The sequence below is a fragment of the Hemicordylus capensis genome, chromosome 5 (assembly GCF_027244095.1).
Source record: "Hemicordylus capensis ecotype Gifberg chromosome 5, rHemCap1.1.pri, whole genome shotgun sequence".
Taxonomy (NCBI): domain Eukaryota; kingdom Metazoa; phylum Chordata; class Lepidosauria; order Squamata; family Cordylidae; genus Hemicordylus; species Hemicordylus capensis.
This window is the reverse complement of record NC_069661.1, coordinates 37,513,854-37,539,404: the sequence shown is the minus strand read 5'-3', so window position 1 is coordinate 37,539,404 and position 25,551 is coordinate 37,513,854. Positions and strand designations below refer to the sequence as shown.

General features: G+C 42.2%; 1 protein-coding gene across 4 annotated transcripts in view; it reads right to left on the bottom strand.

Moving 5' to 3' along the window:
• Positions 1 to 4,906: 4,906 nt before the first annotated feature.
• The window catches only part of SEC24B (SEC24 homolog B, COPII coat complex component), a 50,792-nt gene continuing 30,147 nt past the window's right edge, over positions 4,907 to 25,551 (bottom strand). For all 4 annotated transcript variants that reach the window (XM_053257060.1, XM_053257061.1, XM_053257064.1 and 1 more), the window contains 10 exons: positions 25,049 to 25,172; positions 23,341 to 23,499; positions 20,757 to 20,930; positions 20,446 to 20,556; positions 19,496 to 19,671; positions 18,353 to 18,490; positions 17,608 to 17,712; positions 17,136 to 17,225; positions 7,229 to 7,332; positions 4,907 to 5,806 (listed from right to left, as the gene is read on the bottom strand). In XM_053257060.1, the coding sequence (XP_053113035.1) occupies positions 5,692 to 5,806; positions 7,229 to 7,332; positions 17,136 to 17,225; positions 17,608 to 17,712; positions 18,353 to 18,490; positions 19,496 to 19,671; positions 20,446 to 20,556; positions 20,757 to 20,930; positions 23,341 to 23,499; positions 25,049 to 25,172 (1,296 nt within the window). In that variant the 3' untranslated portion in view covers positions 4,907 to 5,691. The remainder of the gene's footprint in view (positions 5,807 to 7,228; positions 7,333 to 17,135; positions 17,226 to 17,607; positions 17,713 to 18,352; positions 18,491 to 19,495; positions 19,672 to 20,445; positions 20,557 to 20,756; positions 20,931 to 23,340; positions 23,500 to 25,048; positions 25,173 to 25,551) is intronic.

Below are 25,551 nucleotides of genomic sequence, written 5' to 3'. Positions count from 1 at the left end.
GCAGTGTACTACATACTTAGGTTTCTCCTCACAACAACCCTGTGAAGTAGGTTAGGCTGAGAGAGAAGTGACTGGCCCAGAGTCACCCAGCAAGTATCATGGCTGAACGGGGATTTGAACTTGGGTCTCTGCAGTCCTAGTCCAGCACTCTAACTACTACACCACGCTGGCTTGTGTCTATGTTTCCTTTTTTGATTGTGAGCCCTTTGGGGACAGGGAGCCATTTCATTTATTTATTTATATCTACTTTTGCTGAAAAGCGGTATTTATTTGTCATATTTGTGGTTAATATCTGACAAAAATGACCTTTGTGGCTGACAACTATAGAAAGCTGTTTATTTTAAAGCCACAACTTAAGTAATTTTCAATTAAAATTGGGTTAATGAAATTCTTAAAACATTATACTGTGTTCCATCATTTTATGTTAACTAACCGAATTTAATAAGTCTGAACAAATCCCATATGTACATATTTTAATCTGTAGATGTCATTTATCTAAAAGCCTTAGCTCTGCCCTAACTCAATCATATAAGAATCCATTGCTTTAGCATGGTGAGGTTTCCAAGTTGGGTCCCCAGATGTTGATGCAAGTTGACTACAACTCCCATCATCCCCAGCCACAATTGCCAGGGAGTGGCATGGGTTACCCAAGCAGAATTTTTGCTTTAGCATATACCTGTGACTAAGATCTAAGAGACACACCTATTGGTTCAAAACAATAGATAATTTCAGGCACCTGCTTTTCATAAGTAGATTTTGGTCTTTAACCATCAACCCCTTTTCAAATGTTGTCATTCTGGCCAGAAACTGAAGCAAGTGATCATAATTAAAATTTTATGTAGTATTTCTAAATATATTTATTGAGAGCTAGCATGGTGTAGTGGTTAGACTATTGACCAGAAAGACCCACACTGAAATCCTCACTCAGAAACTCAGTGATTTTGGGCCAGTCATTTGTTAACTACCTACATGCCTCAAAGCAAAATACATGTTCAATTTAAATACATGGGTCAGAATCCAGACTAAGTTAGCCAAATTTCTTAGATTGTGAGCTCTTTGGAGACAAGGAGCCATTTTATTTGATTTTATATCTATGTAAACTGCTTTGGGAACTTTTGCTGAAAAGCAGTATATAAATATCTGTCATATTCATATGACGACTAAACAGCCTTAAAATAACTTGTATATGTTAGTTATGACTAATGTAATGTCAATGGGACTTAAATCACAACTAACTTTGACTGAATCCTGCTCATGATTGTGAATATGCTTCCTGTTTACCTAGACTGGAACAATATGATGTGAAACAGTCCTCTGTAGGAGGTGTGTATTCATTTTATAACAAATGGAAAATATGGCTGGCAAACAAAATAAATGCTAGTAGACACAAATGCATTCAGAATGGTTCCACATTCACTTGCTTTATTTCATTATGCATTTGTTTTGTTCGAGCAGCCCAGTGAAGATAGGTCACAGGAATGGGGAGAGAGCCTCTGTAAACTGTCCAATTTTCTACTCAAAACACATTTTAGCGAAACTGTCTATCATTATGAGAAGTTCCATTCCCACACAGAACCTTCCCATCAGTGACAAGGAGAGGAACATGTAGAAGTCTAGGAGGCAGCCAAAGCCTTGCTTTCTGCGTGTGTGAATACTCTCTTTTGGAGACAGGTATTTGCAGATACTCTGTTCTGTTTTGTGCAAACCCAGTTCCTAGTCACGTCTTACAGTTCTTTTAAGCATTCTTGATCAATTTTACACTGTGCTTTCCTACCTTTAGTTGCCTATAAAACAATGACCCTTTCCCCCAGTCTGAGTGAAATTTGGCAGGACTGATGCCATGGAAGAGTAGTAAAGTGTTTTGCTAATTGGATGGAAAACACAGAAGGGCGTAACAGCAAAAGAGCAGTGGGGTTCACACTTTGTTAAGCAAGTCACACATTGTGAGTAGGGATGGGCCTGGACTGGTCCAGAGGCCATTGAAAAGGCCTCTGGACCAGTCCGGACCGGTCCTGGGTGGTTCGGATTGGGGGGGGGTTGCTTTAAGAGCGGCGGGAGGGTTTACTTACCCCTCCCGCCGCTTTCCCGCTTGGCGCCGTAAGTAGTAGAGTAATTGGGGCGGCAGGATCCCTCCCTGCCACCCCTTCCCCGTTGCGGCTCTACAAAGCTCCCAGTAATGCTTTGCATGCGCGCACGTTGCAGAGCTGCAACGGGGAAGGGGTGGCAGGGAGGGATCCTGCCGCCCCAATTACTCTACTACTTATGGCGCCAAGCGGGAAAGCGGTGGGAGGGGTAAGTAAACCCTCCCGCTGCTCTTAAAGCGACCCCCCACCCCAGTGCCAGACCGCAGTGTGGCGGTTCCGTGCACACTCCTAATTGCGAGCTAGTTTGGACAACCTTCCCTCACCCCATATATTTATGCAGTAGCAGGAAGGCATGCCAGATGGGGAGATACATGTGACGTGAAGGGGCCAGAGATATATAACTTGAATGGTCTGAAAAATCCTCCCTGTCCCAATGAGCACCTGTGCTCCAGAAGTGGAGATACTACTGCTGCAGGTGTGCATCCTTTGGGGACTAACACACACACACTTACCTTTAGTGAGGATATCAAATCAGTTTGGAACTCACCTAATTTCCACCATTATTGGTTATATACAAGTCTTGGAAGATCAGTGAAAAGGGGTGGTAGAGATGTGCACAGAAACAGTTTGGAGGCCCTTTATGGGCCTCCAAACCGGTTCGAACGATGGGTGGTTACGCCTTTCGGGGGGGGGGGGGCTGCTTTAACGATGGGGGAGGGTACACTTACCCCTCACACTGCTCTTCCCCCGCTGGCACTCCATTTTTAGTAAGTCCATGCGGTGGCAGCGTCACTCCCTGCTGTCCTGTTTGCCGGATATACCCGGAAGTATCTGATGCGCTGGTGGCGCAGTGGTAAAACTGTCGCCCTGTAACCAGAAGGTTACAAGTTCAATTCTGACCAGGGGCTCAAGGTTGACTCAGCCTTCCATCCTTCCGAGGTCGGTAAAATGAGTACCCAGAATGTTGGGGGCAATATGCTAAATCATTGTAAACCGCTTAGAGAGCTCCGGCTATAGAGCGGTATATAAATGTAAGTGCTATTGCTATTGCTATATCTGGTAAACGGGGACAAATGGGGTGGCAGGGAGGTATACTGTCACCCCATGGACTTACTAAAAATGGAACGTGGGAGGGGAAAGAGCAGCGGGAGGGGAAAGAGCAGCGGGAGGGGAAAGAGCACCCTCCCTCACCCTTAAAGTGGCACACACATCCCCGGCCATCGAGCCTCCCCGGCCCAATTCCATGCACATCCCTAGAGGGTGGCACTACTTGGCAGCTGCCAAAACCTCAGGTCCTCAGAAGGACACACTGCCAGTCTCTAAGAGCATCTTTGTAGTTATAGATGCCATGTGGCAATGGTGGTGGTAACACTCCTGGTCAAGAAAATTGTTCCATTTTTGTCTGCTCTTCTCCATTCCATCTGCCAAGATAAGCCTCACCATGAATCTTAGAGGGTCCCACCAAGGAGGAGCCACTAAGCACTAGGTATTTTCCAACCGCAACAGGCAAGTACCTTACTCAATGCAAATACTTCTCAGTTTTTTCATAATCTTTATATACAAATATAGAAGAATAAAACTTTAAGTAATGGTTTTACAGATCATTTACCATATAACATGGCTTTGGATGTTTCTGTATATTCAGTGCTAAGCTCACAAGAAATATTTTATTCCAAAGTAACTATTTGTTAAGTTCACACAAATACATCTGACAAATTTATGGTTTCATATGGGCATACATTTTCAGCTGATTTCTTTCCCAAAACAAATTCAACTGATTTCTCCTCAAAGAATGGAAAGCTTGGGAAAGACTGAATCAAATGTTAAAGAACAGCTTCTTGCTCAAATTTAAGAGCACTTTCTTATATGTTGACAAATGTAAGACATATCATAAATCAAAGTGGGTGATTTTTCTGCGAGAAACTGTTTGGCAGGCTTTGCAAAATTAAAAGAAGATATTCACATTTATCTATATGAAGGTAAAATAATATCTAAAAACATGACTTTGCTGCATAAGCATATCGTGCACAGATGAAAATATACTGGGACACAGATATTTGTGAGAATACATTAGTGTCTGTCATCTTTAAAAAAAGAAATGTATTGCTTTTAAAAAATAAATTTCTTGTTCAGTTACCCTAAATATTAAACACAAAATTAATCAAATCAAATATGCAATACGTAGCCTTATACATACATGGCTCCAATAATGTAGCATCCACACACAGTGAGGGGTTAGATCACATTGGCCCCCGGCCTGCCATAAGAACTCTGGAAATATTCAGACAGTCACATGTAAATAGGGCCTAATGATCATAGAACTACATCCATCCAGCTGCTCTATACTTTACGCTCTTTCCCCAACATGTGAACATTTAGCAGGCTGGCATCACCATTAAGAGCCATGTCTTCATAAGGCTAGTGCTTAAAAAAGAAAAGAAAAGAAAAGAAAAGAAAAGAAAAGAGAAAAGGAGAGATAGATAAATGCAGGCCAGTATTTAGATGATGTGCTGAAGAAACTCTTGTCTTTGTCAAATATAAATTTTCCTTAATGTCTCAAAAGTAGCAAGAGAGCAAATGAAGAATGCAGAACCAAAATTGCTGCTGAGTACATAAAGTAAACCAGAGGTAAGAGACACTTTCTATTGCTAGGTAGTGTCACAAACCAATTGTATTGTTTACACAAATCCCAATTCAAATTCAGCAATATTCCCATTTACCCTTTTCTCACAAATCTATACAATATAGTAAACATTCTTTCTTAAGCCAAATTCAGTATTAGTGTCTAAAATGTAGTAATCACATAGATATAAAAACAGATGATCAAGCAAAATCTTTTTAATTAGCTGATCATAAATTAATCCACATAAAAATATTAAGTGAATTACAAAGTTGCATTTTTCCTATGTGGATTCAGATTTGTTTTAATATGCATTAGTCAACTTTATTCTTTGAAATAGTGATTTGTCATAGAATCACCAACACTGCAGCACACTAAGCAATTCAAACTCTGTAGTTACATTTTTACATTTTCTTTACAAATGTAACACTTCTGTACATTATATATATTTAATTTCTACAATTCATATATACTGTATTGAAATTCTATAATCTTCACAGAGAAAATGGTGAAGTCTTCAAATATGAATTATTTCCTTTACAAATTCATATAAACAGCATGGAGCACTGCACTTTGGCATCTCTGCTAAAGATCATCTGGAAAGGCTATCATACTAAATATGGGGTGGGAGAGGAAACACACTCTGAGTTTTGAAATACTATTCCATAAAGCTACACAAGTCCACCAGCTTGAAATAAAAGCAGCACCATATTGTTGCACTACTGGAAACGCATATAAACCAACTTAAAACAACTATTGAAATTGCATCATTATAGCCATCATTTTGTAGACTGAAGCAAAACTGTAAGATTCATATGGAAATGTGTATTTTGTCCTCTCAGCTGAAAAGTTTTAGATATAGATGTTGAAGAACCCATGTCTGGACACTGCAGAACCCATGACTGGTTTCACCACTTTTAGTGTGCTTCTTTCACAGCTGATGTTTGGATAAGTAGTCCAGAGTTGTTTTTCTGTTTCCTCATTCTTTTACTTACTAATTTGTTGTTGAATGTGAAGCAAAAATTCATAGTAAGAGAATGCTGCCTCTGATTTGTCTTCAACTAAATGTTGAAAGAATTCTGCCTTTGCAGGGCTTTCATCTCTGAAACAGAAATAAAGTGTGCATTTTTAGAACACTCACACGGAGCTTACTGGCTTTAGTGCTTAATTCTCAAGAGTGAATGCACCACCACGGAAGTGTTCAAAATCGGGAACAGAATATGGCAGTGCTGTAGCCCAAACCACAATGTTAAATCAGCACTGTAAACCATTTCATTGGAGGGAGGTAAACTGGCACACTTAATTTTCTTAATTGTTTATTTAAATCTATTTATGAAACAATTTTTATTCAAATTTCACAAGTTATACAATCAAATAAATACAAAATACAAGAGTAATGCATCATAACTCTGTAGCAGCAGCAAGAGGAAAACAAAACCAAGGAAAGCTCTCTTGAAACCAAGTTCTAATTATATGGCAAAGAGAGTGTAAAGAGTCTTCCTTGACAGGAAGTTCCAAAGCAGGGAGTTCCAAAGAGCTGGTGCAACTACCAAGAAGGCCCTACTCCACATTCCCACCAAAATGAAAAGGAGGAATGTGCAACAAAGTCTCTTTTTGCTGATTTTAGAATACGGGGAAGAATATGAGGGAAATGGGAACTTGACAAGAAGTAGTAGCAGCGAGTGACACCCCCCAATGATATTGCCATAACAGTCATATCCAAGTTGCGTTGGATACAAAATTATTCTGCCCATGAAGTGCTCTGCAAGCTGGTCACATAGGATGGGGAGGAGCTGTTGCTGTTGTTATTAATAAAAATATTTATACCCTGGCCCTCCAGTACACTACTGCTCAGGGTGGCTCACAACATTAGTTAAATAAATACAACTTAAAGTAAAAGATCAAAAAAATTAAAAGACCAGGCTAAAACCACATTTAAAATGAGAAATTTTAAAAATTTCAAATTAAAAGTTAATAAAAAACTAAAAACAGAACTAAAAAACTAAAAACCCCTACTAGAGATAGGCAGCAGATAAAACATTTTAAAGCCTCTTTTAAAAGATGTAATGAGTCCCAGCCTCAGAGCAATCTGCCCTGGTCCATGCTACATGGAGCAGTGTTGATTGCATGGGAGGGTGCTCCATGCTGCCACCAAGCACAGGATGATGGTGCCAGGGGGTGGGGAAGGCTTGCGAAGCCTTACCCCCAATTGCCCAGTAGATCGTGTGAATGGCCCCAATGACTATTATGCTCAGATAGGTAGATGGAGTTTTGAGTATTCGGTGGTTTCCATGTCTGCCTTCAGTGAAGTGAATGCTAGAGATCCATACGTGCATCTAAGTGCACGCTTCTCTCTGGATCAATAGAATCCAGTAGAGATAATTGCATCTTTAAAAAAATACTTTAAAATAAAATGCCTATTAAGATAAAACAAAAAGCTGTTGTACAGATGTATATAATATATTGTTGAAGTCAGCCAAGGATCAATCTACAAATATTTACTGTGTTATATATGGGTACTTACTTTATTATCTGAAGTACTGGGTTTAAAGGTCTACTATCCTTAAGCCAGGATATAAAGGACCTGGCTCGCTCTGAAGAAAGAGTATCTAATTCTGGAAGATGTGCCTAGAAGAATTAAAGTGAAGTAGTTTATCATCCTGAATTGCAGAGAGGGATTAGGTTCCAGTTCAATTAACATATATCAGTCAGGTGTTGGAGAAGCCAGAAATTAAAATACACTATGATGTCAAAACCTCTGAACATAATCAAGGGTTGGGAAAAGACCAAATTGTTTTATAGCCCATACCTATAGATATAAAATTCTGAAGTTGTACAGAAAAGTTATAAGATACTTTGAGGAACAACAGAAATGTTAAAAAAATGCATTTCTCACTTGACAGTCATATAAAAACATTATGAGCTTCAAAAACAAGCTTTTAAAAACAGACAAGTCATACAGTAGAATCTAGTCTTTACATCTGTGCTTGTTTATGACTGTAACATTAAACAAAACTAGTCTTTACATCCAAGGCCAAGCTGCATAAGTCCAAGCAGCACACTGAGATAGGGAGATTCCCAAGTCCTTGTCTGGAGCCAAGATAAAGGAAGAAGCAGCTGATTGACTGGCACATTCTGACTCCTCATCACCAGCCATTACAAGACCTGAGTCTGAGGATGCCACTAGCAGGCTTCTGTTTCCTAGACACAGTACAACATACACAAAAAAAGCCCAGGAGGAGCTGAAGAGCCTTTCTAAGGTAATCTTATCTAGCAGAAGACTACTCTCACCCAGTCTTGCTCTACTCAAGACACTCAGCATTATCTGATCCCAAACAACTTGCAAGGCTGGGCTGGGGCTTGTGAAGGCAGATTAAATGCTGGGGGTGGTGTTGGGATAAGTCCCCTCCCCCCCGCCACATACACACACACTACCTCACCATTGGTGTGCTTTTATTTGGGGTATACATGGCAGCCTCAAAACAGTGCTCTCCCAGGACACAAAAGGGGCTGAAAGGGGCTTTTATGAAGGTTCCATAAGCATGCCTGCGTTTCCACAAGAACAACATGCAGTGATTAACACAAGAGTAGGGGATGTGCACAAATCATGATTAGCGCACTGATTCAAAGGGTCAATTTGGGAACCTTTAAGAGTGAGGAGAGCAGGTCTGTTCCTGCTACAGCATGATGCTCCTCAGTACTACTCGTGCAGTGGCAGCATCGCAGTGGTATGCACGGAGCCCATTTGTGTGCCACTGCACGGGGGGTGCTGGAGAGAACACCACCATAGCAGGAAGCAGTGAAGCAGCAGGTACAGACCACCTCTTAAAGTCTTCTGGTAGCAAGCATGACTTGCCCCCTTAGCTAAGCAAGTTCCACCTTGGTTGCATATGAATGGAAGACAATGTGTGGGCACTGCAAGATATTCCCCTTAGGGGATGGAGTCGCTCTGGGAAGAGCAGAAGGCTCCAAGTTCCCCCTCTGGCATCTCCAAGATAGGGCTGAGAGATTCCTGCCTGCAACCTTGGAGAAGCTGCTGCCAGTCTGTGTAGACAATACTGAGCTAGATGGACCTATGATCTGACTCGGTATATGGCAACGTCCTATGTTCCTTAAGATTCCCAAAAAACAGGTTGCTTACCTGTAACAGATGATCTGGTAGTGATTCCGTGACATTCATAAATATGGGTTCTGTGCTTGCGCAGACCTGCTTCAAGTAGGCATCATTAGCTCCTCGCAACACCTTTAACCACTACTGCATGAGCCTGCAGTACCTCTTATTGGCGGTTAGGCGTCTCACTATTCAGTTTCTGATTGACCGACGTAGCCAGGTATGATCCATACATTCTAATATAGACATAGTATCCGTGTAGCATGCAGTGTTTAGCAGGGTCGGTTGGGAGGGTTTTATGAATGTCGCGGAATCACTATCAGATAATCTGTTACAGGTAAGCAACCTGTTTATCTGGATAGTGATTCCAGTGACATACATAAATATGGGTGACTAACGAGCTAAACCCATTGGTGGAGGGCACTGAATGCTACTGTAACACCCTCTTCAACACCTCCCTGCCAAACTTTGCCTTCGCTGCAGACCATAGGTCTAAGGCATAATGTTTTATAAAAGTGTGGTCTGTTGACCATGTTGCTGCAGAACACACGTCTGTCATACGAATTCCAGCCAAGTGTGCTGCTGAAGCAGAGTAAGCCCTAGTTGAATGGGCTTTAATAGACCTTGGAGCCGTCTTCCCCTGAAACTCATATGCGCTCCTTATGGCCTCTACTAACCAGAAGGACAAGCGTTGTTGTGATGGCTGTTGGCCTTTACAACTGCCTTCATATGTTAAAAACAGGTGATTAGTCTTCCGTAAGGGATGTGTTCTCTTTAGGTAGAAGAGAAGAGCTCTCCTGACATCCAAACTGTGCAACGTTTGTTCAAGTGGTGGTGTTGGGCTTCTAAAGAAAGTAGATGAGACAATATCTCGGTTCACATGAAAGTCTGTTACAATTTTTGGACGGAAGTCCAGTCCAGTTCTATGTGCATAACAACTTTTTCTGGATAGATTTTTGGGTAAGGCTCATCTATTCTAAGCGCAAGTAGTTCACTAACTCTTCTAGCAGAGGTAATGGCTATTAGAAAAAGTGTCTTCAGGGTCACCAATTTCATTGGTGCGGTAGCCATAGGTTCAAAAGGAGGCTGTGTCAGCGCGGCGAGAACTGGAGAAAGACTCAATTTTTCTACTGGAGTTCTAACAGGGGGATACAAATTATTGATCCCCTTCAAAAAGTCTTTTGTCTTGGGATGTGAAAATACTGTCTTGCCATCCCAACCTTGATGGCGAGAAGAAATGGCCGTTGTGTGAACTCTAATAGAGACATTAGCCAATCCTTTTGTCTTTAGGGATGTAAGGTATAGAAGGACTTCCTTAAGTGTTGCGTTCCGTGGACGGAAACCTTTCTCTTTTGCATAGGTAGCAAATCTTTTCCACTTCACTGCATACGTCCTTCTGGTAGACTCCTTTCTGTTATTCCGAAGAATACGGGCTAGAAGCCGACTCTCCACGCCGTCAGATTGAGCGTAGCAAGGCTGGAATGCAGGACTTTCCCTTCATCCTGGAAAATCTGGTCTGTCCTCCATGGCAACTTCTTGTAATTCTGTCCCGCCAGGCTGAGGAGTCCTGGAAACCACAGCTGCCGTGGCCACCAAGGAGCGATGACAATTGCCTCGGTCTTGTCCTGAAGCAACTTGGCCACTACTCTGTTGAGCAGCGGATACAATGGGAACAAGTAAAACACACTCTGCGTCCATTGAAACTGGAAAGCATCTCTCATGGACTCTTTTCCCAGTCCCATCCTTGAGCAATATTGCACACATTTCTTGTTTCCGGCAGCTGCAAACAGATCCACCGTTGGAGTGGTCCATATATGAAATATCCGGTCTATCAGAAGTGGGTGTAATTCCCACTCGTGTTGGTGCAAGGTCTTGGTTCTACTTAGTGCATCCGCAAGGACATTGTCCTGTCCTCTGATATGAATGGCCTGAAGATGAATCCCTCTGGCAATGCACCAATTCCATACCTGGAGGCTTCGTCAACAAAGTGGCCATGATACTGTTCCTCCTTGATTTTATCCACCACTGAAGGGATGCAAGCACCCTTTCCGGTATGTGAAGTGTTTTGTCTTGAGGGTCTACGTTGGGTCTGAAGAACCTCAGCTACCAAGTCTGTAGTTTCCTCATTCGGAGTTTTGCATATTGTACTGTCAAGGTACAGGATGTCATCAGGCCTAGTAGAACTTGAATTGATCTCGCCCACTGTTTCAGGGCTACATGGAAGTGTTCCACCAACCCGCATATCCTCTGATATCTTTCCAAGGGTAGAAAGGCTCTTTGCGCTTCCATGTCTAAGACTGCACCTATGTATAGCAGTCTCTTGGCTGGTTCTAGGTGAGATTTCTTCCAGTTGATTCTCACTCCTAATTGGTCCAGCAGCATCGTGACTGTCATGACATGGGTCTCCAGCTGTTCCCTTGTCTTCGCTGTCATGAGCCAGTCGTCTAAATAAAGAAAAATGGATATTCCTTGTATTCTGAGATGAGCAATTATTACAACCATACATTTGGTAAATACTCTAGGTGCAGTTACTAGGCCAAAGGGTAAAACATTGTATTCATACACCTACGTGCCTAACGTAAAACGTAAATATTTCCTGTGATTCGCTTGTATGGCGATATAGAAGTAGGCATCTTTTAAATCCAACGTTGCAATCTACCTTTCTCCATACAAAAGAGGGAGGATTGCTTGCAACGTTATCATACGGAATTTCCTTACATCGACATATTGGTTCAAATCTCTGAGGTCCATGATTGGTCTTATGCCTCCATCCCTTTTTGTAATTTGAAAATATCTGGAATAAAAACCAGATTGGCATCATGACCAAGGCACAGGTGATATAGCATGTTTTTCCAATAAGGAGTTGACCTTCTCCTTAAGAATAGTAGTTTCTGGTGTATATTTCATACCCGAGTATTCTGGAAGAGTATGGAATTCTATGGTGTATCCAGTTTGGACTATACGCATAACCCAACGGTCTGATGTTATATTGTGCCATGCTAAAGCATGGCTAGCCAGTTTGATGGAATCACTGGCTGTACACAAGGCGATGGAGGGCCTTGTGCTGACCGATGGTTGGGTCAGAATTCCATATGAGTGGGTCAGAATTTCACTTGGTTGAACATCAGGGATAGGCTGATGTCCATCAGCTAGAGGATCTTGTTCAAATCAAAAGTGTTGTTTATTTTGCTGTCTTGTCTTATTTTTATTCTGTTGGTCAGCCCTATTCCTGTTACCGTAAGGTTTCCTGTTATAGCGATTCCATGGCTTACAGTGCTCCCTGCGGTCAAAGCGTTGGTTATTGAAACGTCGTCTTTGATAAGTTTGTTGAAGGTTTGAACCATACCGTTGAGTCTGAGCCATAAAGGTTCTTGCTGTCATCTTGGACTTCTTCCATTGTTCCACTGTGTCTTGTGGTCTCTGCAAAAAGGCCTTTGCCATCAAATGGTAGTGATTCAATGCGATCTCACATGTCTTGCTGTAACGATGCCAAACGGAGCCAAGCGTGGCGTCGCAGCATTGCTGAAGTCAGGGTCCTTGATTCTGATTCAGCCAGATGTTTCACATTGGCTAACTGTTGCCGTGTAGTAGTTGTAGTTTGTGCAAAGGTGGTTTCAAACTTTTGCTTGAACTGTTCTGGGGTGAGCGTTGTCCTTTGTTCATATAGTCTCTCCCATAGACAATGTGTATATCTTGCCAGGCAAGCCACGAAATTGGTAATTTTGAGATAAAGGCAAGCTGTCGAATATGTGCGGCGACCTAGGACATCCAGCTTCCTCCCCTCTTTATCTGCCGGAGTGGTATGACGTCTCCCAGTCTTAGAAGTAGAAGCGCAGTCTATGACTAGTGAATTTGGGGCTGGATGCTTATGTAGATACACGTCAGTTTCCTGGATCCTATATAAGGTTTCTAATTTTTTTGATGCAGGCGTAGAAGTCTGTAGCACTTCCCACGCTGACTGTGCAGCATTCGTGATAACCGGTAACATTGGTAGATACACCGGTTGTAACCCTGGTGTCTGTTCCATAAAATTGTAGACGGGGTCGTCTACCTCATTTGTTTTGAGGCGCAATTCTAGACCTAGGACCTCCGCCATCTCCATCAGTTGCTGGTGATAGGTCTTCAACTGTTCGTTGGGGGATACAGTCAAAGGAGGAGGTACTTCCAGTGGCAAGTCCAGCAAGGTTGGCTCCGAGTCCCCCTTGGATGACTCGGACGCATAGCTCTCCTCAACAAAGGATTCAGAAGCATCTGGGTCAGAATCCGGTGGTTGAGAAGTTGAGCTAGAGGCTTTTTGAGTATCGGTGACTCCTGCATTCAGCACACGGTTTGCCACAGTCTGTGTTGTGCGTGCATCCGTCTGGGCAGGTTGAGGTGGGAAGCTTGCCTGTACAGACACAGTTCTTCCTGAAGGGTGCATTGCTGCCTGCACCGCTACGGATGCAGTTGCTTGGTGTGTCTGTGATTCATGGGAATGTTTCATCGGTTCGTTCTGAGGAGTGACCTGAGTCACTGCATCCCGGTGCTAACCTCGATGCAGGTGCCAGTGTCTGAACATTAAGTATACATCTGGAGACAGCGCTCCCCCATGTGGTAGCAAACCCCCTATATCAGGTGTTCTTGGGATATTTGGAAGTGCTTGGCTATCTACCGCTCCTTCATCATCATCAACATTGAGTCCAGAATGTAAGAAGCCTCTAAACGTTGATGAGGAGGGGATGGTATTCTCCAAGCGAAATGGATGCCCTATAGGATTGGCAGGAGTAAGTAAAGGGGTGGCTGTCTCTATTCCAGCATCTTCTTCCTCCAGAGGTGGCTCGGTGCCCAGAGGAGTCACCTCGATCTCAATTATCGACTTCCATCTCAGGCAGATCCACCGATACCGAGGCTTGCCCTCTTCCGGAGATGTCCCTCGATGCCGAGACGTCTTTCAATGTCGAGGCTTCCTTCGATGTTGAGGCATCCCTTGAAGTCGAAGTCAAGTTGCGTTTTGTACTGTGGCCAGCCTTTGCACGTTCGGGTCGATGTGTGTGTCTCTGTGTGTTCGGTCAGTGTCGAGCTCGGCTTTGATGGCGAGAGTTGTGGTGTCGGGGCTGGAGGCAATGACACCGCTCGATGTCAAGGACGTGCTGCTTGCAAGCCCGAGGATGACGGGGTGGATCCGGCATCCGTATGGTGTTCTTTATTTTTCTTTTTCCACGGTGGCGAGGCTTTGCGGCGGCGCGGGCTAGAGGCTTGGCTTACTGGCTGCTTAAAGGTGGAGTCCTGTCTCGATGTTGAGTGCATCTTCCCCAGGTGTTTAGACTGCTTTACGAAGGCAGATCCCGGGGCTGCTTGGGAGCCTGAAGTAGAAGGGCTCAGTGCATCCCCAGTCAGGGCGACCTTGAGGCGAGCCAATCTGTTCTTTAGGGTTTGCTTTCAAAAACCTGCACAGACTTCACAAGCTGTGGCGGCGTGCCCCTCTCCCAAACAGAAGACAGAGGTGATGACCATCCATTGAAGGGAGCTTCCCTTGGCAACCCTGGCATCTCTTAAAGGCATTTTTTCACGGGTGGCACCTTTTGGTGAGAGGGCCATTTCGGGCATGGGGAGGGGTAGTGGGGGGTAGAGGAAATGCCAGGCTCGCTTATATGTTACCGTTCCATAGTCCGTTGCCGTGAAATCCTCCGCCTCCCTTTTTAAAAAGCTGTTATATTTTTAGTAGCAAAGGGGTGTCCGAAAAGAGTAGTCAGTCAATCCAATTCCAGTCCAATAAATCCGTAGATATGAGCAAACAAACAAACTTTACTGAGGAGCTAAGAGCTTTCCGAAGTACCTGAACGCATCGGCGGTCAGAGAGAAACTGAATAGTGAGATGCCTAACCGCCAATAAGAGGTACTACAGGCTTGTGCAGAAGCAGTTAAAGGTGTCGTGAGGAGCTAATGATGCCTATCCGAAGGAGGTCTGCGCAAGCGCAGAACCTATATTTATGCATGTCGCTGGAATCACTATCCAGATCTGACCCTTCGAATCAGTGCATGAGTCGTGATTCTTACACATCCCTACACAAGAAGGGACAAATTACAATCTGCGTACTCTTTCCAAGGCATTCTCTACCACATCTTTCGTGTTTTATTAGAATGGTAAGGCATCCAACTACATTTCTGGAAAATTTAGTCCTTTTAAGCTGCAGACATTTTAGAATGGCAAAACCTGCTAATGGATCACAAGCAAGATGGGAAGTACAGCACCATTCCCTCTAAGGTCCGTGGCTGCGCGCACGCACACCCCACAAGCCCTCCACGTAGCTTTCCCAGACTGCTGTTCACTTCTTCTGCGGCTGTGATGCGGCTGCTGCTCCCCACCACTGCCTTTCCCCATCACAGCTGGGACGCTTGTGAAGGAGGGAATAATCTCCCTCCAAAAGTCCCGCTGCAGCGAATGGGTCTCTTGGAGGGAGACGATTCCCTCCTTCACAAGAGCCTGAGGAGCGCATCTGCCCTGCCCGTCCCGCCCCCCTCGGGCTCTTGTCTTCTGTCTGACTCCTTTTTTCAGCCTCCCCCCCACCTTCCTCCTTTGCAGCAGCAACAGGAACAGCAGCAAAACCCTGGACTTGCCAATCTCCTCTCACCCCTCACCTCCTCTGATGTGTCACCACAGAAGACTGATTGTTTTATAGCACTGATCTTTCCCCGCCCCAGACAGAAAATATATACTTTTCAAAGTTGACTTAATAGTTGAATATTAGCTGAACTAGTTAATTTTTTAAAAATACGTGCTTTAAAAAAATCTTTACACATAAGGAAAAAAAACCCCATGCAGCACCCATTCTAACTTCCCTCCCCTGAAATACTTTGTTTTATTTATATATTTTATATTTTTATATCCATCTGTTGGCTTTTAGGAAACAACTAAAGACATCTTTTCAGCCAAGCTTTTTAGCTATTTGGTAGTTTTATGGATATTTTAATTTGTAATTAACTTAAAACATAGAAAAAGTTCAAATAATTGTTTTATTTTTTAAAATTATGTGTGATCCTTCAACAGTGATTCTAGAATAGGTTACAAAATGTTTTACTGCTTGATGAGGTACACATAACATGGAGAATTTGGTGTTTGTTTCTGCTGATTTTAGCACCATCCTGCTGCATATTTGACTGTTTTGGTTGATATCTTAATTGCTATATTTGGTTAATGTGCCTTTCATGCAAAATATTTACTATTTTAAATTTAAATATTTTCATGTTTTCAGTCAGGGTATGTGCACTTTTAGTTCTTGCTCTGCGCTTGTTGTGTGACATCATTGTTATTTATTATCATTGCATACCACTTTTCAATGGCCTGTGTGGGCTTCCCATTTGGTGGGCCACTATGTGAAACTGGATGATGGACTAGATGGGCCTTGGGCCTGATCCAGCAGGGCTGTTCTTCTGTTCTAAAATTTCCTGAAAGTGGTTTACACTGGACAGATAAAAAATTAAAATGATTCTCTGTCCCCAAAGCCAAGTGTCTTTACAGGATAAGATCAAGAAAGCAAGGGTGAATTCAAATTTAAATAAAACTTAGACAACAGAGAGTTAATTATTTTATTTTATTTAAAACTTAAAACTTAAATTTATTATGATTTAATTTTATTACTTAATACAAAAATATTATTTTGTTATAGGCCCCTTTTAACCACCAATTACTATTAAAGAAAGCAGATAAAGGAAATTGGCCAGCAGCAGCTTCTAATACAAAACCAAGTACTTAATATATTTCTTTTTCCTTCCATATTTATAGTGCATATTTATGGTGCTTAGTAATGAATAAGCTGCAGAAAAAGAGAGGTGGTAGTGGGGGGGAGATAAACATTCTCTGCTATATATCTGTGTATTACTGGTGTGTGTGTGTGTGTGTGTGTGTGTGTGTGTGTGTGTGTGTGTGAGTGAGAGAGAGAGAGAGAGAGAAAGAGAGAGAGAGAGAGAGAGAGAGAGAGAGAGAGACAGATAGACACAGACTGCCGCCTAGAACAAAACTGTTTCAACACACTGATAAAAATTAGAGGAAACACTGAAGTACAGCCCATGTTGGTTATTTTTCAGCTCTTGCAATTTCTCACTTCAAGATGGCTTGCAGTGCTAACTGAAGTCTTCACATATGAAGGTACTAAGCAAAATAAGTGTATTGCAGCAACAGTGGAACATTTTAAGGAAGCACAGTCCCATCTGTAGGACTGTGGTACTCTACAGCAAGTTGACATGTGGAGAAATGGCATCTCACAAGTGAAATTATTCTCAGTTCCATGAACATAAGAATGAAAAGCTATTCATTTGCCTTTAAACAAAAATCAACTCTCACCGTGTTCTGTGGTACAGATGAATAGTTCGGATATCCGAGGACATCTTTTATGAAGTTGTCACAGTTTCTTCCAATCCAAATGTAAAATGTCTAAAATGTTAAGACCAGTGTCACCAAAATAAATGTCCATATATGGTTTTTATTTATGCAGTCACTCAGGATTTTCAAAGAACTACATTTTTTCAAAAAATCAATTGGATTTCAGAATGTATGATAATTTACTTTTATATAACAGGGATGTAACTAAATTGCCCTATTTGTTGTATTTATTGGCTAACAAAATAGTTTCTGCATTAGAAAATAAAATTTATCAGCTTATCACAACAATGACTATTCTTTTACGAGTCTGAAACTTTTAAGTATCATAGCGTTTAATATGTTGGGCACAATTAAAACATATTTTAAACAATTAAAACATAATTTAATTAATGTTTAGAAATAACAAACAGTGGGTCCCAAGCAGGCTACTTACTGAGCCACAATCCATAAGAAAAGCTCCTTCTCGTGTTAATTTCTCTGCAGACAATTGCAGAAGAGGCGGCTGAGGTACAACCCTATCGTTGACATGTATTGCTCCCTATAAAAAAGAAGTTTCAGTTACATCTACTATAGGAAATGGATATTCAGTTCAGTACCACTGCTGATAATCCAGCAGCAAGGGGTGCTGAGCACATGTGCCTACTTCCTGAACAACTCTGATTAAAACCACAAGATGCAAAAGCAGGGAAATGGAAGTTAGAGGTCAAATTAAACATCTTTAAGTTGCCAAGTACAAAGCAATTTGCACTAAAACTCAACCTGAGAACAAGCATCCATTGTATTTTAAAACACAATAACCTGGAACAGAATACTAATACACGGGGGGGGGGGGCCTGCAAATGAACGCAACAATTCTAGTTAATTGTGGAAAAGGTCGTAATCACTGACTTTAGGACCATGACACCAGTATTCACTTTACACTCTTAATCTTTCATTGCACTTTTGAACCTGTTGCCAGAGGATATCTACAAGACTCAAGGCTGTATAAAATAACCAAAAGTTTTAATTCCCAATACCCATACATCATTAAGGACAGCAAAAAATGAATAAGCTACACACAGGAATTTCTGATTTTCTGAAGTGGAAAACCATCAAGAAAGGCACTTCATTTTACTCAAGTACCAAAGGAACAGCTACCACAACATTCTATTACATACATTATAAAAGATATACTCTACCTCATCAGTGAGTCTGTCAATCCTGTATAGGTTAGGGTGTATCATCTTTATCAAGTGAACCAGAGGTTGACTTTTTATTTGGCACATGGCATATATGCGATCATCCAACCGTGTACTTGTGCCAATTCTAAATGCTTTCTGTAAGAAGGAACCAGTTTAAGGAAAGCACTTTGAAATAATACGTTTTAGGCCAAAACACAGTGGCTCGGATGCCACAAGATATTTTAGGTAATTCCAGAGTTTTGGGTGTACCCACAACTGGAACATTCACTTTTTTTCTTTGAATGAGACTACCCCCATGCCTGATGACAGTACAAATAACTTATGACTCCCCTCAGTTCCAGAAGACCTTTATCTGGGGCAAGGAGACCCCTGTTAAAGACACATCAGTCCTCCCTTGTACATACAAAACATGTTGCATAGGATTCAGGCAGTTCAGAGAAACTGAATAAAATTAAAGGCTTGCAACTGTTTTTAAAAAACCTAGATCCCATCCTCTTCTTAGAAATGTGAAGTATTAGAACCACTCTCTTAGCTTTTATGATGAAATAATCTTAAAGACGGTCAAGAAATACTCAGCTTTGGAAATAATGTATTTGAGAGTGCTATGATCAACAACAAGCCACCTAATGGTGCAGCGGCGAAGTAACTTGCCTAGGGAGCAAGAGGTTGCTAGTTCGAATCTCCGCTGGTATGTTCCCAGACTATAGGAAACACCTATATTGGGCAGCAGCGATATAGGAAGATGCTGAAAGGAATAATCTCACACTTCATGGGAGATGGCAATGGTAAACCCCTCCTATCAAGGAAAACCTCATGGCTCTGTGGTCGCCAGGAGTTGACACTGACTCGATGGCACAACTTTACTTTATTATCAACAAAGGTGTTGGTACATTTTTAGAAGTTCCCAGTTTCAAGCAACAATGTATACACACACTATTGTTACTATACAAGACACTACATCATTTAAGCTTCACCATGACTTAAAGGCAGAAGATAAAGGTTTTCAAATTATGTATTTCCATGTCATTCATTCAATTTATATACCACCGTTCCTAAAGTGGCTCAGGGTGGTTTCTCTCATTAAGAACACAGTTTCGCAATTGCTAGAAGTAAATATTAATGACAGTTTATATGAGGTACCTGTTTGAAGAGAGCCAGAAGGTAGAGAGGAAAAAGCCTGAGGGAATTTGGAGCAAACAAAGCAGATTGCTGGAGGCTTGATGAAGTTGACATATAAGCAGACAGTGAATCCACCACTGCATTCACTAAGGCATCTCTTGCATCAGAAAGACTTGACGAAACTGATCGATCCACAGCTACAGGAAGTGAAGTAGTAAAAATTATTATGAAGGAAATCCTGTTAAAAGTAGATATAAGCAGCATGCCAATGCAGAGATCCTGCAATATTTTGCTACCATGATTTCATTTCACTATGTATCTGATTCATCAAGTTTGGATAAAAAGAAATGTAATTTCCATAAGACTACAATGACACTCAGTTGCAGGGGAACTAAACTAGTGTCTAATAACAGTGTGAATAGCGAACTGTTAATTGAGAAAGAAGAGTAGAGCCAAAGTGATAATTAATGACTCAAAAGGTCTTTTAGAAACAATTTTATTAAAGAGTTATTTATATGAATGGGTTACAAACATTTCATCATTAATAAAATAACATTTGAAAACCCTGAGTTACTTTCTGCACGCATTGAAACTGGTTATTAAATGCCAGCATCTTTCCAGTTATACTAAATGCGCACCAAATCATAAGCCATTATAAGCAGGGTCTTATCATTCTCTTCTAACTGCAGGTAATGTAAATGATGTAATGTAAAAGATGAAACTGTATTATTGTTTCTAGTAAAGGGTTACAATACAGAAGGCTGATATTGGTAATGATTCGCCTATGCTTAGTTCCCGTGGGATCTGAGATAAGAATGCAGTACAATTATAATTACTATTCAAGGGGTATTTTTTATTTTTAAACTCGGCAACTCAAAACCTGGAATTATGAAGATCTTTATTCATGATAAGCTCAAAGTACCTTGTTATTAACATAAAAATCTCTGAACATTTTATTACCATGAACTCACCCATATTAGCCAAGAGGCATACAATTGCTTGCACATCTGCTCCAGCATAAACATCAGACAACGAAGTCACCACAGGCAAACAAAGTGTGTGCACTCTAATTCTCCGTTCACCTGCATTAGAATCAACAGTTCAAAGACAGTAAGAACCATGCTTCTTATCCAAAATGTTTATGTTACAAAGTCAATTTCTAGAAGAGAGACTAGGACAATGCACACTACACAATTAATCTCAAAGCAAACATTGTGCCTAAAGTAACACCTTCAACTTCATTTTAATGAATTTTAAGAGGGAACACCCTCTCTGAAGTTACCTTTGCTGGAAGTATACAAGAGTGCTGTCTGAAAGCAGACCAACGATGTGTCTGTCAGACTTTCTTCAATTGACATCTGTACTGCAAATCCAGCATCAGGATTCACATTGGCAAGGGATAACAAATCAGTAGATCGCACAAAAAAGTTACCATGGAAGGTATGAATGGAAAGACCTAGCAACAAAGAGCAAAGTTTAAGAAGTTAAAAAGACAAGTGATGATTCCAAGAGTAAATATCAGTGAGTTTTCCAAACACTGATAAAATTTTCTGATTGGTAATCAATAATGCAGATGCATGTATGTTTACAGACAAGTGATAGAAAACACGATGAAGTATTTTCTTGATTCCAGACATTGAAAGCTGAGAAACTTATTTCTTAACTATGATTTGAGAACAGCCAGAATAGAGATACATTTTATAATTCTGAAAACTATGTTTCTCAATACTACTAAATTTAGTAGGAAACTTCCAACCTAGTTACGGGGCTGTGAGTTGAGATCTCAAATTCTGACAAAAATGTACCATCTCCCTGGCACCATGAATTCTCTGCAGTACCTGTCATTTCCAACATTGAGGGTGGCTTTTTATGGAAAATGGAGGAGTGTGGGAATGCCAGGAAGGCATGCAGGGATGCTAGAAGGGCAACGAGGGGAGTTATGGGAACTGTAGTTCCTCTCAGTGCTTTCCTGTGGGAACTACAGGGAGAGAAACTACAGTTCCCAGATGAACTCACGTGCCTTCCTGGCAACCCCATGTGCCTCCAGTTCAGATCCCCTTGCTTGTGTCAAAAATGGCAGTTAATGCACAGAGCTGTGGAGAATGTACACTTTGGTCAGAATGAACAACAAACAGGCCTACCAGGAGCCCCTGGTGGCGCAGTGGTAAAACTGCTGCCCTGTAACCAGAAGGTTACAAGTTCAATCCTGACCAGGGGCTCAAGGTTGACTCTAGGGGTGTGCACGGAACCGCAGAGCTGTGGTCCGGCACTGTGGGGTGGGTTCCTTTAAGGGCAGGGAGGGTTTACTTACCCCCCCCCGCCGCTTGCCCCCGTCCAGCGTGCGTATTTAATGTAATAATTGGGGCAGCAGGATACTTCCCTGCTGCCCCTTGTCCCTCTGCAATGCCGCCAGCCGCTTTGACTCACAGTTTAGAAAGTTATTACTGCTGCCCAGTGCCAATAATGAAGTCGAAGGAGAAGAAGCCGGCCTCCACTTCGGCACCTCTCCGCCCGGCGGCTCCCCCAGGAGCCGCCGCCGCCTCCCAGCAGCCACTGAGAGCTGCTCTGCCATGGAGGACGTGCCGACGTGCCGCGGCAACCCTCACTTCCGGATTCCATGTGACTTTCCCCCACATACAGAGTGGCTGCATTCTGCCACTCTGTATGCAGGGGGGGGGGGAGTCGCATGGAATCCGGAAGTGAGGGTTGCCGCGGCACGTCGGCGCGTCCTCCATGGCAGAGCAGCTCTCAGTGGCTGCTGGGAGGCGGTGGCGGCTCCTGGGGGAGCCGCCGGGCGGAGAGGTGCCGAAGTGGAGGCCGGCTTCTTCTCCTTCGACTTCATTATTGGCACTGGGCAGCAGTAATAACTTTCTAAACTGTGAGTCAAAGCGGCTGGCGGCATTGCAGAGGGACAAGGGGCAGCAGGGAAGTATCCTGCTGCCCCAATTATTACATTAAATACGCGCGCTGGACGGGGGCAAGAGGCAGGGGGGTAAGTAAACCCTCCCTGCCCTTAAAGGAACCCCCCCCACCCGGACCCGAACCAGCCAGATCCGAACCGGTCTGGACAGTCCGGAGGCCTTTACAATGGCCTCCGGACCGGTTCGGACACACCCCTAGTTGACTCAGCCTTCTATCCTTCCGAGGTCGGTAAAATGAGTACCCAGAATGTTGGGGGGCAATATGCTAAATCATTGTAAACTGCTTAGAGAGCTTCCAGCTATAGAGCAGTATATAAATGTAAGTGCTATTGCTACTAGTTAGTAATGACTACTCACCACTGAAATTAAAGAGTCATGACTAACTTAGTCTGGATGTTGCCCGGTGTTCTTGTTTATATGTTAGCTATCCTTCAATTTCCTCTAATTTGGAGTTTATAGACAGCTTTTTGTCTGTTATTCCATAGTTTCATAATAAAAGAGAGCAGTTCCCAAGGAACAGTTAGCATTTCCCCCTTTATGGAGCATTGCACAATCCAAATGAAAAGTTTCTCTTCCCAATATACAGTTCAATTCAAGGCATACCATTTTCTTCTACTGATAATATATATTTTTAGTCAGTCTTTGAATGGCATACTTTGTGTTGAGCTGGCAAAAGTGAAAGGTTTAGCATGCCAGGAATGGAGGGGGAAAGTCATTACCTAAATCAAATTCTAAAATGTTTTCTACTATTGTCATCAATACCTGATGCAGTCAGCCATAAGCAAGTTCATTTCAACAGAAATGAAGAGAATCACACATTTGGAAGGCATCTTTGAAGTCTTCTAGTCCAACCTCCTGCTCAGTGGAGAAAACGACTATGATATCCCTGACAGATGACAATTCAGTCTCTTTTTGAAAAGAGTAAGACAGAAACTTATATCATACCTTTTGTACATCTTATTCGCATGACTGCTTCAAATCCGATCTTTCGTGTAAGGTATCGTTTAAGGTCTTTTTGCAATTTTTCTCCTAGGACAGGATTGTGACTATGATGGAAAGATGGATAATAATAGATGCACCCAGCAGAATATTTCGACATGCAGGCTTTGAGTAAGGAAAAAGAAAGACACTTAATATCATCTGTGAACAGCAGCAATCCAATTTCTACTTAAACACTCAAAATCTTAATGCTAGAAGGTGAGAAGTCTCTTATGGTTTTTAAAAAGCGCATTACCAATCTGATACTGGGAGTAAATAGTAGAGCTGTGTGGCCAACAAGCAGGTCAGACCCGATATGTCCTGTGTTGGGCATTATCATAACCAGTTCCACGATGACAGGAGGGAACCCTGACATTTGGAATTCCAACAAAATTCTCTCCGAGTTCCAGCATGCCTTTTGGACTTTCCCCTCTGCCACTGCCCTAGCAGGCAGGTTGCTTCCCTATGGGTTGGGATTGAAAAGGGAAAATGCCCTTTGCTCCTTTAAATATCAAGCCATACTGAAGGCAACAAACTTTCCGACTAGCTCTTTGACTTCAGGAGTCGGGAGGGCAACTCCCCACAAAAAACCCACAGGGTCAGAGGCTCTCCCATGGGTGTTTGCCCTTCTCCTCCCTTTCCCAATTTCCAGGCTGCAGCCCTTCAAAACAAGCCCAGCAACTTAGTAAGAGTGATTTCTCTCTTGTTGGGCTGGTTTTCAAGGGCTGCACCCCGGAAACTGAGTAGAGTGGGGCAGTGTCAGACAGAGTGTTGGGAAACTGTCAGCGTTCTAACTTGATACAACCAGACAGAAAGTTTTGTGGGCCATGTTGGCTCTCCTGACAATTCCTCTGTTGGGATATGATACTTTTCTGTGTGTACAAGCCTGGTATAGACCTCAACTCAGGTTTTTGTTTTTACAAAAAGCCAATGTAATGTAGTTGACAGTGAATACAATTTCATGCAAAATATGTAAATATAATTTCATAACCACTGGTCAACATCCAGACTAGCATTGCACACGTGCAGCAGAGCGAGTTCTAGACTACTGCTGCACTATCATTTGAGTGGGGGAAGGAGGGATTTTTACTGAGCTCTGCTTCCCTCTGAAAACCAATGTTTGTTAACAAAATATGTTCGCAGGGGTCAAGCGATCCTCAGAGACTATTTTGGCAACATACAGCAGACTCACTGCTAGGCCATGCTTGCTCAGAAGCCATAGCATTTCTGTGGAGGAGACTGTATATGGGGCCAATGAATTTGCATGGCTGCAAAGGTCCTCTGAGCTGTCATTATTATACAGATTGTCGGGCTCAAGATATCAGTGCCATGTGGAGGCATCAATTCAAAACACTGGCACCTCTATGCAGGACTGTTGGGATGTGAGCTTGCTGATGGCTCAGTGTGTTTCCAGAGGCGACTACATCAGGGGATACTCGAAGTAGCCAACTCAGTACAAGAGACCATGGAAAAAACATCTCCATGCCGTAAAGATCTGAACACACTTCTGCCTTATAGCATTTCAAAAATAGGCATGAAATATTAATAAACTGTGCATAATATACTTTTATGCATTTGGCTTTGGAACTCTTCTAGACATTTTAACACAAGGGGAAAACCATTGTCTCTCAACACATTAAGTTATGAAGTAATTATACAAGCTAATACCCCTTACCGAGAGAGGCCAAATCCGAATACTGCGAGCTTAAAAGAAACAAATCCACAGCAGTTTGCTGTCCTGAACAATCTAGTGCCAACTTTTTATAAAAATCTGTTGCTGGGCCAAGATGCTGAACAACCTAAGATAATCAAAATTAAAAAGCAATGTGTAAGGCACTGGGACAAAGCCGCAATACAAACAGTTTAGGTGCAGTAAGTACACAAATAAATATTTGCAGATTAAATATATACAAGCGTATGATGTGTAACAACTTGTAGAATTTTATTTTACTGTTTCAACATTGCCAAGTACTATGATATCCTTCAACAATAATTGGTATCCTTTCCAATCTCTAGATCTTTTACCATCTGCTGATGATCACATTTGCTAGAACATGATGAACACTCTTCATTAAGTTGCAACCTTTAAAAGAGCACATATCCTGGAACGTTTACACTAACATCACAGCAGCTGCATCAGAGTTTTTTTTGCTATCTACTCAGTTTCTTCTGTTTGCA